Raw genomic sequence first — 15,220 nt, 5'->3', positions numbered from 1 at the left:
GCGAGGGGGGGACCATAGATTGAAGCTCAGTCAAACACTTTCCGTGAAAATAACGATACATCAGAGACAAACTCGCAACATCTCTTCTGTGGGATAGAGGTTGCAAGGAAGAGAAAAGGACATTTCCTACGAGGATACGAAGTCTATTTTGAACTCTATCATTATTACACTTTTCTCGTATTCTGGTTGATAAGTTTGAGCCTTGTAGAGAGAGATGATGAAGAGACTAATAAAAGGGAGATCAGAGAGAAAGAATAATAGTTTAAATTGAGTTTGTCTGATCAAAATTTCACTCTATATCATCAACATCTTCAGGTTACTATTTGTTTTATATTATAACGCTGCTTGGTTTGGCAAGTCCTTAATTGCTACTCCAACGAGTGATTGATTTCAAATAGACAGCCATTTGAACAATGTTACAAGTAAAAAAAAAAAAAAAATAGGAAGAAAAAGTTCTAGTGCTTCTTGAACCTCCTTGCCATGAAATTGCAACAGCTAATCATCAATCAAAGCAACAGAAGATAAACTTGCTATCGTAACAACAAAATGTCGTGGTTTGTATTTCAAATGTTGTATTTAAATTAAATTCGATACAAATTAAAGAAATAGGAGTAAAACATATAACTGACAAAAATATAAAACTGTACAAACAAAATGATCATCAACAAACTTCAGTCACGGATGTTATTGCTTTCCCCTCCTATTTTTTCCTTTATCTCTAACTTAATTTCCCATTCACTTTTTTATTTTCAATGTCCAGGGGAATATCTTATTTCAATTCAATGCACTGTTCTTTCATCCAGTTTTTCTTTTATTCCAAGAAGATTTACAGATTCCTGCACTTCTTGGGGATTCTCTCATTTATTCTTCTATGGAATTGGGCTGCTTTAATGTCCAAGCTTCAGAACTTCAGCTATCTCTATGCCAGAAGTTGTCGGAGATTTCTGCTGGAACTCACTCTCTACTGACTGCCTCTCTCTGACTCTCTGCCAAAAAACAGCTCCGCACTGCTATTTATCCTGAAAATGTGATGAGCAGGGGTATGATCGTTCAATCGTCCAATCAGCATGTGTAACATTGACTCCTGCAGTACGCCAGATCGGCTGATGCAATTCAGGTTTTCCTCAGTGACACGACGACTGCATATCCTAGGTTTTAGCCGAGGTCAACAGGTTAATTTTCTGGTTTTGACAATTTCCTTTATCATCAATGAAAATGACATTTAATAATTTAAAATTAATTACTACATTCAAATCTCAAACAACTTCCAAAGCCAATTATGATCTCATCACCATGGCCAAATGTTGAACTCTCTTTGAGTCGATATTGTCTTTTTGTTCTTAATAGAAATGATATTCCCCCTTTTTGCGCAGGAAAAAATTTAACCGATTATCAAAGCCAGACTTGACCCTGTCAGTGCTTTCATTTCATTATAAACTGTTTTTTTCATTTTTTTGCACAAAATTAAATCTTTAAACAATTATTTGTCATTTTTGCCAGTCAATGCATTCAAATTTATTATGTAACTCCAAAACGCACATCAATTGAATTTCCAAAGCGAACCAATACCTTCCCTCTTGTTCGGAACTTTAACAAAGCAATTATTATTTGTCATTTGCACATGGATATTGCATCATTTTATTATCCAGCCAAACACACGCACACACACATAATTACCAGCTGACCTATTATCAATGTTAATCAGAGCCTGTGGGTATTAGGGCAATTAGCTTCTCAGGACCAGCTACACCAAGGAGGCACTGGAGCTCTGCTTAAGCGATAGCATTAAAATATTCTAGCATGTGATAGTTTTTACAAATTGACTTCCAAACAATCCTATTTCTGAACAAGTTTTTATTTATCCCTTTTTCAAGGCTATTCATATCACTCCCTTCAATGTTTTCTTTAGCCTTCTGTGAAGATTTGATTTGTTCATCAAATTCCATTTCTGAGAAACAATAAGTGGATGGAAAAAAGGGAAAAGACAAATAAAAAAGGAGCAAATAAAAACTACATTCAGAAAGTAAATTAAGTCCAAAGAGAATATAAAGCAGTTGCTTTCATTTCCCAAAGCAAGGGTAAAATTAACCCTAGGTAACACCTAGGAAAATAATACAAAAAAAAAAAAAACATTCATAAAAAAGAGGGCTCATTGAGAGACAAACCTTGAAAAGAGATTTATTGACTCTAGCAACAAAGTTAACTTTATCACCTAAAATGATAGGAACAATTTGAAAGAAAAAAAAGGAAAATATTTTCAATTTTCTTAAATAAAATAGTCTTACTTAACTGAAAAGAGACAAATAATAGAAAAATCGTCTTTAAATGTTCACTTCTCGGTCTTTCTTTTGAATTCTTTTAAAAGAAAAGGGTATAGATTATTAGGCTTTTTCACTCCAAGCTTTTTTTTTCCAACCACTTTGTTTTGTTTTTTTTTGCAAACACCAACCAGAGACAGCTGAAAACCTTTTATTCTTTCTTTTTCTGGCTGATCGACATGACAGGGTCCAAAACTATACAACCGTTTCTTCAGTGATAATTATGGATCAAAATTTTACTTGCTTAAGTTAACATAAAATGTATTAGGCGTTCTTGTTCTAATACACTTTATTCTCCCTTTTGAAAATTCTTGTCCTTTAAATTGAAAGGAGAGATTAAATAAAATGTTTGATAAGTCTGGCAGACTAACAACAGACCCCCCCCCCATCCCCAAAATGTATCCTTCTTCTATAGAGAATGTTCCAGAACTTGATTAACGCCTACATTTTTTTTTTTTTTAGACGGAGTCCAAAAAAATAATCTTTTTTGGAAACTGATAAAAATGGACAAAGAGGGGCACAGGAATTTCATTTCCTGCCTTCTCATCTTCACTCTTGACTATTAGACATACTACCATGCCAATAGAAGACAAAAGGGATGAGCCACAACCTCATATCCAATTGATTTTGTTTAAGAAATAAAATTAAAGTTTTTTTGATGAAAAAAATGTTTATTCTGAGAGGAAATTAATTTAAATATTTTGTTCACATTTCAGAACTGCACTGCTAAATTACATTTATTTGTCCACACAATCGATAATAAATTGACGGGTCATATATAACAAGAAAATAGTTTTATTTCCAACAATAATTATGTACAAATATTAAGTTGGTAATTTTTATCTTTTTCCTCTTTTTGCAGAAAATTACCAACAGCTTGAGTCTGGGTTAAAGAATGGTTTATATATTGAAGACAAAGTTTCACCTCAATCTGTTGTAAGTAGAAGAAAAAATATGTAACTTTTATGCACGCAATTTTTTTAAATTTATATTTGTTTTTATCGATATAGATTATTGAAAGAGAATATGTGACAGAGTTTATAGATACTATGGCAGCGATATAAAAATAACTTTATAAGTAGGTTGTCGTTTGCTTGAAGCATTGTTGAAGAAAATTATAAGGTGAAATTAAAGCCAAGAACAATGCGAGATTTTTTTTTTTTATATAGAGTAAAACTCTAAACAACAGTAGTTTTTTTTTTTTTTTTTCTGTTGTATCCAATGGTGTTATAAATCTCAATATATTTCGGACTTATTAGTCCTTTTTCAAGAGAAGACAGCGGAAGAGTGTTCTTCATGAGTGCAAACTCTGTCTGGCCGAGACTGAGGGATATAAGTAGGTTGTCGTTTGCTTGAAGCATTGTTGAAGAAAATTATAAGGTGAAATTAAAGCCAAGAACAATGCGAGATTTTTTTTTTTTTATATATATAGAGTAAAACTCTAAACAACAGTAGTTTTTTTTTTTTTTTTTTTTCCTATTGTATCCAATGGTGTTATAAATCTCAATATATTTCGGACTTATTAGTCCTTTTTCAAGAGAAGACAGTGGAAGAGTGTTCTTCATGAGTGCAAACTCTGTCTGGCCGCATTGTTCTTGGCTTTAATTTCACCTTATAATTTTCTTCAACAATGCTTCAAGCAAACGACAACCTACTTATATCCCTCAGTCTCGGCCAGACAGAGTTTGCACTCATGAAGAACACTCTTCCGCTGTCTTCTCTTGAAAAAGGACTAATAAGTCCGAAATATATTGAGATTTATAACACCATTGGATACAACAGAAAAAAAAAACTACTGTTGTTTAGAGTTGAAATAATTTTACTCTATATAAAAAAAAATCTCGCATTGTTCTTGGCTTTAATTTCACCTTATAATTTTCTTCAACAATGCTTCAAGCAAACGACAACCTACTTATATCCCTCAGTCTCGGCCAGACAGAGTTTGCACTCATGAAGAACACTCTTCCGCTGTCTTCTCTTGAAAAAGGACTAATAAGTCCGAAATATATTGAGATTTATAACACCATTGGATACAACAGGAAAAAAAAAAAAAAACTACTGTTGTTTAGAGTTTTACTCTATATAAAAAAAAAAAAAATCTCGCATTGTTCTTGGCTTTAATTTCACCTTATTAAAAATAACTTTGAACACACAAAGAATTCAGTATCCTTTTAGATAAAGCTTCATAGCATAAAATGAAGTTTATAATATTTTATTTCATCAAATCAGCAGAAGTGTATCCATAAACTCCTGAATCTTTTTATGCATTTGAATGTAATTATATTTGAAAATAGTAGGGGGTGTAAGTGCCTACATGTATAACAAACGGTTCCAGAAAGTGCATCCTAGATCTCTCCCCTTACTTCACTCAATACTGTTAATAACCAACTTTTGAAGATAAAAATAAAATAATACACTATAAAAATAAAATAATACACTATAAAAATAAAATAATACACTATAAAAATAAAATAATACACTATAAAAATAAAATAATACATTATAAAAATAAAATACACTATAAAAATAAAATACACTATAAAAATAAAATATACTATAAAAATAAAATATACTATAAAAATAAAATAATACACTATAAAAATAAAATAATACACTATAAAAATAAAATAATACACTATAAAAATAAAATAATACATTATAAAAATAAAATACACTATAAAAATAAAATACACTATAAAAATAAAATAACACTATAAAAATATAAGAAATCATAAAATCTTGTACTTCAATCTTAAAATAAGTCAACAGAAAACTACCTCCTCTCCCTTAAATTTGCAAGTTTCCAGATGCTTTCAATCATTCTATAGATGTCATTTTGGTAGTTAATTTAAAGAAGTCTCTGTTTGAAGTTGAAATAAATTATTACCAAAAGCTAAAATGGATTGTTAAACTTGTGAATTATGTATTCTAGGTAACAGGTTAAATTTAAAGGTTGCCACTAATTCCATACTATATCGCCAAAGAAAAAGAAGAAAATAAAATGTAAAACTAATGCTATATTTATTGCTTGTACCAATCCTGGATGAGTATTCTATAAATTTAATGATAAAAGTTGTAAGTTTAGAACCAAAATTTGTAAACAACAACAAAAAAAAAAACAATATTTTGTAAATCCTAAAAAAATTAAGAAAAACAGTAGAGTAAATTCTGTTTAAATATGAGAAAGTTGTAGTCACGAAATCTATTTATATTGCTATGTGTGTTTATCCGTTTGCCAAGAAGTCGCATAACAAGTATCAATATCAGTCAATTTAAAGTATCAACATAGTCATGATAAAAACACACACGCATATATATATATATATGCGTGTGTGTGTTGAGATCAAAGTTACTGATCTGTAGAGAAAAGAAAATGTGTTCAAAACTCCAACCTTAAATGAATATAACCAGAATACCGAGTTACACTATAAGACACATTTATTCACACACAATGGAAAAAGAACAAAAGAGTGTATATTCCGATGCATAATATTGAATGTGTTTGTTGTGCATATATGTGTGTGGAGCTGACAAAGTTTTAATAAGCTTGTGAATATTGCATTTAAAAATAATTGCTCATGATAAACCAATTAAATTGTTCAAGACCGACATTAATGTTTATGTAGAATCAAGTCATCTTTGTGCTTACTCTCTACTTATCATTTCAATATATATATAGTTCATCTACATACAGCTGGGTTGCCGTATTATGACCTTTTAGTATTGCTAGAAAATAGGGGGATACTTCTAACTCTGATTATGAATCTGAATACAATCTTAGCACCAAGTGTTGTAACAACTAGACCATCAACCTCACCACATATAAAGGAAATTATATACTTCCAGATATTCTCAGTTATAAGGCTACTTGAGTGCTCTATTCTTTTACAAATAGTTTATATTTGGAAAAATAGTAAATTTTCTATGGTGACATAAATATTGAAAACTAGCGGTTCAGCCTGGCTTTGCTCAGGCCCTATGTACTGTTCATAACTTTATGTGCATATATATATTAAAAAGTTTGACTCATCTAACCTACATCTAAAATTTCAAGTGTTTAGACCCAAAATTGGCAGAGGAGTTTGGTAGAGTCTGCAAAGGTCAGTTCTTTCAACTTTGACCTCTTGGCAGCCATATCTTTGCCCAAAAACTGATTAAAAAGCTTGCTGCATGTCTGAAAACTCTTTATGTAAAATTTCAAATGTTTAGGCCCAAAATTGGCTGAATAGTTTGCTAGAGACCGCAAAGATCAAATCTTTCAACTTTGACTCCTTGGCAGTCAAATTTTCAGCCAAAAGCAAATTAAAAAGCTTGCCTTATGCCTAAATACACTTTATGTAAAATTTAAAATGTTCAGATCAAAAATTGGCTGAGTAATTTAGTAGAGACCGCGAGGTCAAATTTTTTAAAACTTTGACCTCAATTTTGACCCTTTAACATTTGTTGTTCTGGGCTCAAATCAAATTAAAAAGTTTGATCCATGTCTAAGTAACATACATCTAAAATTTTAAGTGTTTAGACCCAAAATTGGCGGTGGAGTTTGGTAGAGCTTTCAAAGGTCAAATTGTTGAACTTTGACCCTTGGACAGCCAAATTTCTGGCTGAAAATTGATTAAAAAGATTTTCCCAAATCTCAATTCCCTTATCTCAAATCTCAAGTCTGTAGACTGAAAATTGACAGAGTAGTTTGGTATACACAGACACACAGATAATTTCACTTTTATAGATATATAGATAGATAAAGACTATTGAAAGCAAACTGCACAATGACTGACAATTTAATAACTCAGTTGTGCAAAATATTTTCTATCCTATGTAATTTAAAAATACAATTTTTTCAGGCTTTTTATATATAAATATTAAAAACTTTTCTGGAGATATGTTTTTTATATTCATATTGTTTCTTTTCTGTACATTATTTTTATTGTTTGTATAGTTTGGAGAAAATGTATGAGCAAGAAAAATCGTTTTTTATGTCCCTTTTATTTGTCTTTTCAATGTTTCAATTCTCTATCTGTGTGTACAATTTTTTCAAATATGTTCATGTCTCACCAGTTTGATTTTTTTTTTTCATATTTGTACACAATTTTTCTACTTGAAACTAGTTTTTTTTACTTTTGTTTTATTTTATTTTTTGTTCTATGAGTTTATTTATATTTTCTATTAGTCACCTATTCAGACCGAGCCATCTGATAATGTCTATGCAGAAGAGGTATTTTATATTTATTAGCTTTTTTAATTTTTTTTAAACAAGATGCATAAACAAGAAGAAAAACGTTGGTCATTATTAATTTTACTGGATTCTTTTAGATACTTTCTTACTTAACAATCCTAATGTTAAATTTATGAAAATCAATTACAGATTTAATGCATCTTTCAACATTGAACAGAAGCTCCTGAGCAAATATAACTTGAACCCTACATAAACAACTAGCTTTATCAAGCTAACATTTCTCAGTCTATCATTTTTGTTTCACCTTTATTTTTAATATGCTTTATTTTTTTAAGAGGATTTTTTAAATTTAATTATAGTAGCATTTGGTTATTAAATTATTAATTAAATCAAATTGTTATAAAACTATAACTAATTTTATAAGGTAATGTTGTTTTAATATTTATACAATAAAATGATTGGATGTAAATGGCTTTCAAAATTTTCAATGAGGATTTGCTAAGAATTCAAAAGCTTGAAATCACTTTCTATGAGGTTTTCCTAAAATGTTGTAAACACTTGCAAAAAATTGCAGTTTTACTTTCCAAGTAATCATAAAGCAATTCAAAAATCAATCCTCAAAATAAAGACTGTCATTTTCCAAGACTTTCTGCCGTCAATCTGCATGGTCATAGTACCATTCGGCCAACTTTCAATCAAAGAATTCTTGACATGCTTCCCCAACTTCATCAAACAAGTCAAATCAGCAGTCCTTCAGAAACTCTTGCATTGAACAGATCAGGCCATAATCTAATGGAGCACAATCAGGACTGTAAGCTTGATGTGGTAGAACCTTAACATCGTCGTCCAGCTCTTCGTCTCTGATTTTCCTGGCAGTGTGTGGCTTGGCATTGTCCTGCTGCATGAAAGAATGCTTTCAGTTGATCAGAGCAGAGTACTTTGGCTTCAACTTTTTGTAGACCTGCTCCAGTTGCTTACAGTAAAGTTTGGCACTGATGGCATAATCATAAGGAATCAACACATGTCTTCATGCTAAATTGATTTTGTTTTGGAACCGATGGCATCTCTTGCCTTTTCGGAACCTATTGTTTGTCTCGATTATGCTGGACCAGATAGACCGATTTCTTGTCTGATGTCACAATGCGCTTCCAAAAATACTGATCTGATTGCTGAATAATTGATGGCAAATTTCAACTCCTCTATTGGCTTATGCTTCTGTTAGTTCATGTGGATCTTGACGCGAATTTCTATGAACAAAATCTAGTTGCTCCAATTTTCCAACTCCAAGCTCATCAGCAATTGTAATTGTTCCTTCACCTTTGGCAGCACAAATCTCTTCTTTGGCTTTTCTCGTTGAAAGAGCTCGCTTTCAGCAGTAACAAATCAAAACTTGCAGCTCAATTTTATCAATTGTCATTTGGAATAGAAAGATATTATAACAATATAAAAAAACAAACAATTGAAAATTGTATAAAAATTCAATTTTTGCAAGTTTTTATAAACTTTTAAGATAACTTGACATTTTAAATTCTTTCAAATTTCAAAACGTCACAAAATAATTTATTCCTTTGTTTCAACTATAAAAAGAATAAATTATTTTTGATTGTTTATGAATGGTGAATTTAATTTTGTAATTAAATTATTTTTTAAAAAGAAAAATTTTATTGGTTCATTTTATTTTTATTTCAGTAAATATTTGATTAATAGTAAATAAATTATGCAATTCAAGAAAACACATACAAAGTTGTCTTGAATATGCTGACTGCCTTCCCTGCAGAGAGTAAAAGTCTCTCAATGGGACCACATGAGTAATGACCCTTGGTGTCTTAGGACAGAATCTTGATGGTTGAAGGACTTTGAAGTCAGGTTTTAGCACCTCATCTTCCCTAACACACCAACACCACTTTGGTTCTTACTTTAGCTAGACTGGAGGTCAGAGAGACTGATCTGATCAATCTGGTAATGTCAGTAATGGTAAAGTCCTATTATATATAATCCACCCCAAACTGAGCAAAATACTTACCTCCCACCCACTTAACATTATCCCCAAATATATAATGGCAAGTGATGGCTAAGGATCAATCAATTAGTTAGACCAAAACTCTTCACATCTGCTTCAGCTAAACAAATTGATTTTAAATAATTTAGTCAACAGAAAGTGCTTGAGGCTAATTGCCACAAACGCATATATATATTAACTTCCAATTTCCAGACAATACAAAAAGTTAAAATTAGTAATTTAAATGTAAAAGTAGAGCAATATATACAAGCTCTTCTAAGATTTTTTTAATTGCCACAAGTATGAACGCCACAAGGAAACCTACAAAGGAAAAAAACGTGGAAAGTGTGGAGATAGAGAGCCAGATAACAGAGTGTATCAATAAATTAAAACTTACAAACTGCAGAGAAAATCATTCTGCATACTCCAAAATCTGTAAAATATTTGAAAAGGAAAAAGAAATAATGGAAATACAACATAAAAGAAACATAACTTTCTTAGAAAATAATTGAAACATATTTAAAAGAGGAAACATATTTAAAACATGAAATGTGTGCTGAAATAATAAAAATATAAACAGATCACATCAACACAATGAAATATACAATGAATTTAAAGAGCTCATAAATAAACCTCATTAAACCATGAAGAATGGCCAAAATTTCCAAATAGCTTAAAAAAAAATACCTTGGTTGAAATAAAATAATGGAAATAATAAACCAAAGCAAAAAAGATAAGAATCTGCCTACAACTGAAGCATTTAAAAATATATCACAGAAACATGCAAAACAATTAGCAGAGATTACCAATAAAACCAGTAATAAAACAGTAAAGAACACTACAGGGAAAAGAAACTCAAACAATAGACATGCAAAATAGTTTCCAAATATTAGAAATGATGGAAATTTATAACAATACAGAAAATATAAAAAAACAAAAAGATAGGAAAATAATGAACAAGAATCCAAATCAATTTACCAAGCAAAACTAAGATCTACTTTCAGACCCAGATAAAGAAAAGAAACATCTCAACAAAACCCTCAACCAAACACACAAACTTAAAAAAAAACAAAAAAAACTCTTTACCTCCAAAAACATGCAGGTAGATTAATTAAAAAGTCTAATCATGATAAAAAAAAAAAAACATAGAGCAAAAAAATTTTCTAATGGAACTGCAATATGAAGAAATGCATTATGAAAAAAAAATATAAACAAACTAGTTCTGCTATTAACACAAGAATACCCCACAATAGTTTACTTCAAGAAACCTTTCTGAAACAAAAATATGACATCAATATTAAGAACTCCTAAATATTTAATTACACATAACTTTATGGGCAAGACCGCTGGAAGAGGGGCAACAATTCTAGTCAGAAATGATATATCACGCAGCCAAATAAACATAATAACCAACAATCAAGCAATTGCCATTAACGCTACTCTATATAAAACAATGACGGTATGTTCTTTGCATCAAATGATGAACTGGATAAAAATGAATTGAAAAAACTGATCGACCAATTACTTAAAACTTTTATCTTATTAGGGGATTTCAATAGTAACAACATCCTGTGCAGATGTAAGGACACTAATAAAAAGGGCAAAACATTAGAAAACTTTATTAACAAAAATGATATTGCTTCCTTAATGATGCACCTACACACTTCCATCCAACTAGCAGCCACTGATCTAAGCTTATGTTACCTATAAATACATATGGACTTTAACTGGAATGTATATGACGACACTTGTGGCAGTGATTATTTTCCAATACTGATACAAAGCCCAAAATCCAACAGTGTAAAAACTCCCAGATGGAAACTTAAGAAAATTGGCAAATATTCAAAGAAAAATGTAGGAATAGGCTGAATTACACTGAGATAAACAATGACTTACTAGCTGAAACCTTTTCCTAAAATTCATCCCATCAAAACCTTAAAATATTTATGATAATTACACAAAATGCTGAACAGCACAAACTAAATTTTAAATAAAAAAACCTAGATTACAATGAACTTCTTACATTAACCAAATTAAAAGATTCTATTAAAAGATCCCACAACTAGAGTAAATCCATTACAAATTCTTGCGGCAACTCCCTACAGAATCACTACAATTACTACTAAGAACTTATACCAAATTATGGAAAGAAGGTGAATTCCCCTACTTATGGAGGCAAACCACAATAATAGCAATCCTAAAACCAGGAAAAGATGATTCAAACCTGTAAAAATTTGACCGATCTCATTAATCAGCTGTTTGTGTAAAATAATAGAGAGAATAATAAATGACAAATTAGTTTTGTATCTTGAATTCCATAAAAAAGAAGTACAACTGATCACCTAGTCCAACTGGAAACGGCTATAAGGGAAGCATTTATCAGGAATGAGCACCTATCAGCAATCTTTTTCAACCTAGAGAAAGCTTCGAATTATGGAATAAAGTGAGACTTGTGTAATCTTGATTTAAAATGCAGACTCCCACAATTTATAAAGGGATTCTTATCTGACTGCAAATTTAAGGTTCGCATTGGATCCACTTTCTCTGACACCATGAGCCAGGAGGAGGGAGTCCCTCAAGGAAGCGTACTATCTGTGATGTTATTCAATGTTAAAATGAACAGCATAGTGAAATTTCTGAATCCTGGTGTTGAAGGATCCTTATCTTCTGATGTACTGTAGATCGAAATATCACACCATCGAACGCAAACTCCAACAATGCCTAAACAAACTGGATGAATGGATATAGATTTTCCCAATCAAAAACTAAATGCGTACATTTCTGTCATAAGAGAAAACTTCACAATAACCCTACACTGAAACTCTGAGTAATGGTAATCCCCACTGTAGATGAACACAAATTTCTGGAATTAATATTTTATAAAAAAAACTGACATTCATCCTGCAGAACCCAAGTAGTTTCAATAAAAGACTACAATTACTACATGTGATGACTCGCACAAAGTGGAGAGGAGACCAAGAAACTTTAGTGAAACTATATAGGACATGGATTAGATCTAAACTAGATTATGGTAGTTTTATACCAATTAGTGAGAAACAATTTTAAAGATTTTAGATCCAGTATGCCATAAAAGACTAAGATTAGTACTCAGTGCTTTTAGAATGTCCCTGTTGAAAGTCTTTATGCAGCCGCTAATGAGATTTCTTTAAATAAGGAGTCACAAACTGGGTGCCTAATATTACACTAAATTTAAAGCATACTCAAATAATCCATCATACAAAATTACATTCATTAGAAGATATAAGGAGTTATTTGAAAAACTAAAAAAAAGCTATAGAGAACCCTTTAGTCTTCAAATGGAATCAATACTACAGGAACTCAAAATGCATGTTGAAAATATCCAGGAACACATTCTACTTGAAACTCCATCTTGTATTCTCCAAAAACACAAAGTAATTTTAAAATTAAACAAACTTTCAAGAGCAAAAGCCAACCCTAATACCTACCAAGAAAAAACCAGTGATATTCTTCTGAAATACCTTGACCATCCAAAGACCAAGACCATACGCTGCGATTTCAAATATTCACTCTCCATTCTAACATCACTAAATAACAAAAAACTTAGAAACTGTCTAATTATCAAACTACTAAACAGAATCAACTTATTATCTAAAAAACAAAGTAATAATTATATACTGGATTCCAAGTTACATCTAAATAAAAGGAAATGAAAGGGCTGACTTAGCAGCCAAATCAGTTCTAAACTTGAACCCCAATACAATTAACATTGCCTACACTGATTTTAAATATAAAATCAACCAAATATTTTGTGCAAAATGGCAGCAACAATAGAATGACAACACAAATAACAAACTATACCAAATCAAACCCATATTGGTAGAATGGAGATAAACTCCTAGAAAATCAAGAAAGAAACATGTAGTCCAATCTAGAATGCATATTTGGGCATACAAAATTCATGCACTCCTTCATAATTTATCAAGAGCAACCACAATGTTCATTCTGTCAGAAAATTTGCTCTGTCAAACATCTTTTCATAGAATGTAGAGTCTTTGATGCCATAGGAAAACAATATCTAAAATTAACAATATGAAAAATACCTTCAAAAACCAACTGCTTGGATGAAATTCTCTCCTTTTTGAGAGTAACAAGAATATAAAAAAAAAAACAGAAATATAGAGTAACAAAAAATATACGAAAAATATAAAAGGGAAAAGTTTCTTTTTATTTTTTCAGCATTAAATAAATTAATTTTTTCTTTTCTTCAAAATCACTTGATTTGCCATTAAATAACCTGAAAAAGGTTGATATGCCGTAAAACAAAAACTCAAAAACAACCAACCAATGAATCAAATAGTGGACTCTCACCCAATTCTCTCCCACCCAAGAGCAGAGAAATGAGATTCGATTAGACTTAACTGCAGTGTGAAATCTGACTAAATGCAGATGAGATTTGCTGAAAGCACTATATTTGCTCATTATCTTAAGGACGAATCGGTTATGCTAGTATGGTCACATAAAGCATTCATTTTCCTTGATAAACCATTGCAAAAACATGAATACTTAGAATTGCAAGAAGATCGGCTGACCAAGGAAGACTTAAAAGGATGTGATTAGACAAAACCATACACAGTGAAATTTGGAGACAACTGACTCACTGAATTTTGAGGACTTGATTTATCTATACAACTCATTAAGTTGTCAGTTGTTCATAAATGAAAAGAAAAAATGTAAGCATCAAACCAACCAACAGTAGAAGGAATGAAGAGAAAAACTATGCCAAAAACAGAATAAGTGAAAATGAGTAGAACACATTAAAGGGACATTGTTACTATAAAGAGAAATGTACAAGATTCAGTTTATGACTAAAACCACTTTTCTTACATCCTTAAACATTTTCTTTCTGTTCAACAAATTTTAATGAGTTAGGGAATGATTTTCCAGTAAAATTAATAATGGCTTCTAAATAGAACAAAAAATAGTTTGCCTTTTTTTTCTGGTTGCTGCAGTGTTAGCAATGAATTGGTGTTAGACTATTTTTATTTGTTTGGTTTTATTATTTTTGTTTTGTTTTTAGTTTTTATCCCTTGCCCCCTCTCCATAGCTACTTGATGCACAACATATGCTTTAATAGCTCTGACTTATCAACCTGCCATCTTCAGCTATTTTTGATTTTTCTCAATAACTGCTTGCTATTTTCTTTTTTGTTTGCTTTATTTTTTTAAATTTTTTGACCTATGTGTTGATATGTTGATTACAGAGGGAAATCTTATTTTATATTTTTAAATATCTAATTCTTACTGGAAAAAAAAAACTTTCCACTGTAATCAGTTCTACAGTGACATTATATTTCACATTTCAAAATTTGCCATTGTTACTGTTTACTATTATGATTAAGCTTATAATATAATTACTGAAGTTTTTAGATGTTGCCACCATTTTAAATATTCCAAACTAAATGAGACTGATCGATCAATTTGGATTTTTTCCTAATTCCATGATGACCAGATGAAATCTGGGCATTTACAGCAGATACAGTAATGTAAATATTTAATTAATGTTAGTTCATGAATGATTCATGATGAAACACTTTGATAGCATTTTCTACTAATTCAACGCATCAAATTCCATATATGCACACAAAAATCAAATTAGAAATCAAAACTAAACATGATTTTGTGGATGTTTTTAATAATTTGTTTTTTACAAAGTGATTTGCTTTTCAAAAAATTGCTTATGCTTGACTAT

The 15,220-nt window shown here is 30.7% G+C and overlaps 1 protein-coding gene across 12 annotated transcripts in view; it reads left to right on the top strand.

Moving 5' to 3' along the window:
• The window catches only part of LOC145255736 (extended synaptotagmin-1-like), an 888,623-nt gene that overhangs the window by 391,261 nt on the left and 482,142 nt on the right, over positions 1 to 15,220 (top strand). For 7 of the 12 annotated variants that reach the window (XR_013863897.1, XM_080114360.1, XM_080114356.1 and 4 more), the window contains 2 exons: positions 3,181 to 3,254; positions 7,486 to 7,530. Coding sequence is in view for 11 of the 12 variants with exons in the window: in XM_080114360.1 (XP_079970486.1) it covers positions 3,181 to 3,254; positions 7,486 to 7,530 (119 nt within the window). In the remaining variant the exon portion in view is untranslated. The remainder of the gene's footprint in view (positions 1 to 3,180; positions 3,255 to 7,485; positions 7,531 to 15,220) is intronic. The other 5 variants (XM_080114367.1, XM_080114365.1, XM_080114359.1 and 2 more) reach the window with 1 other exon arrangement.

The sequence above is a fragment of the Euprymna scolopes genome, chromosome 31, assembly GCF_053919585.1.
Source record: "Euprymna scolopes isolate OS-2025 chromosome 31, ASM5391958v1, whole genome shotgun sequence".
NCBI lineage: Eukaryota > Metazoa > Mollusca > Cephalopoda > Sepiida > Sepiolidae > Euprymna > Euprymna scolopes.
The sequence above is the reverse complement of the archived record's forward strand: the minus strand, read 5'-3'. Positions and strand labels throughout refer to the sequence as shown.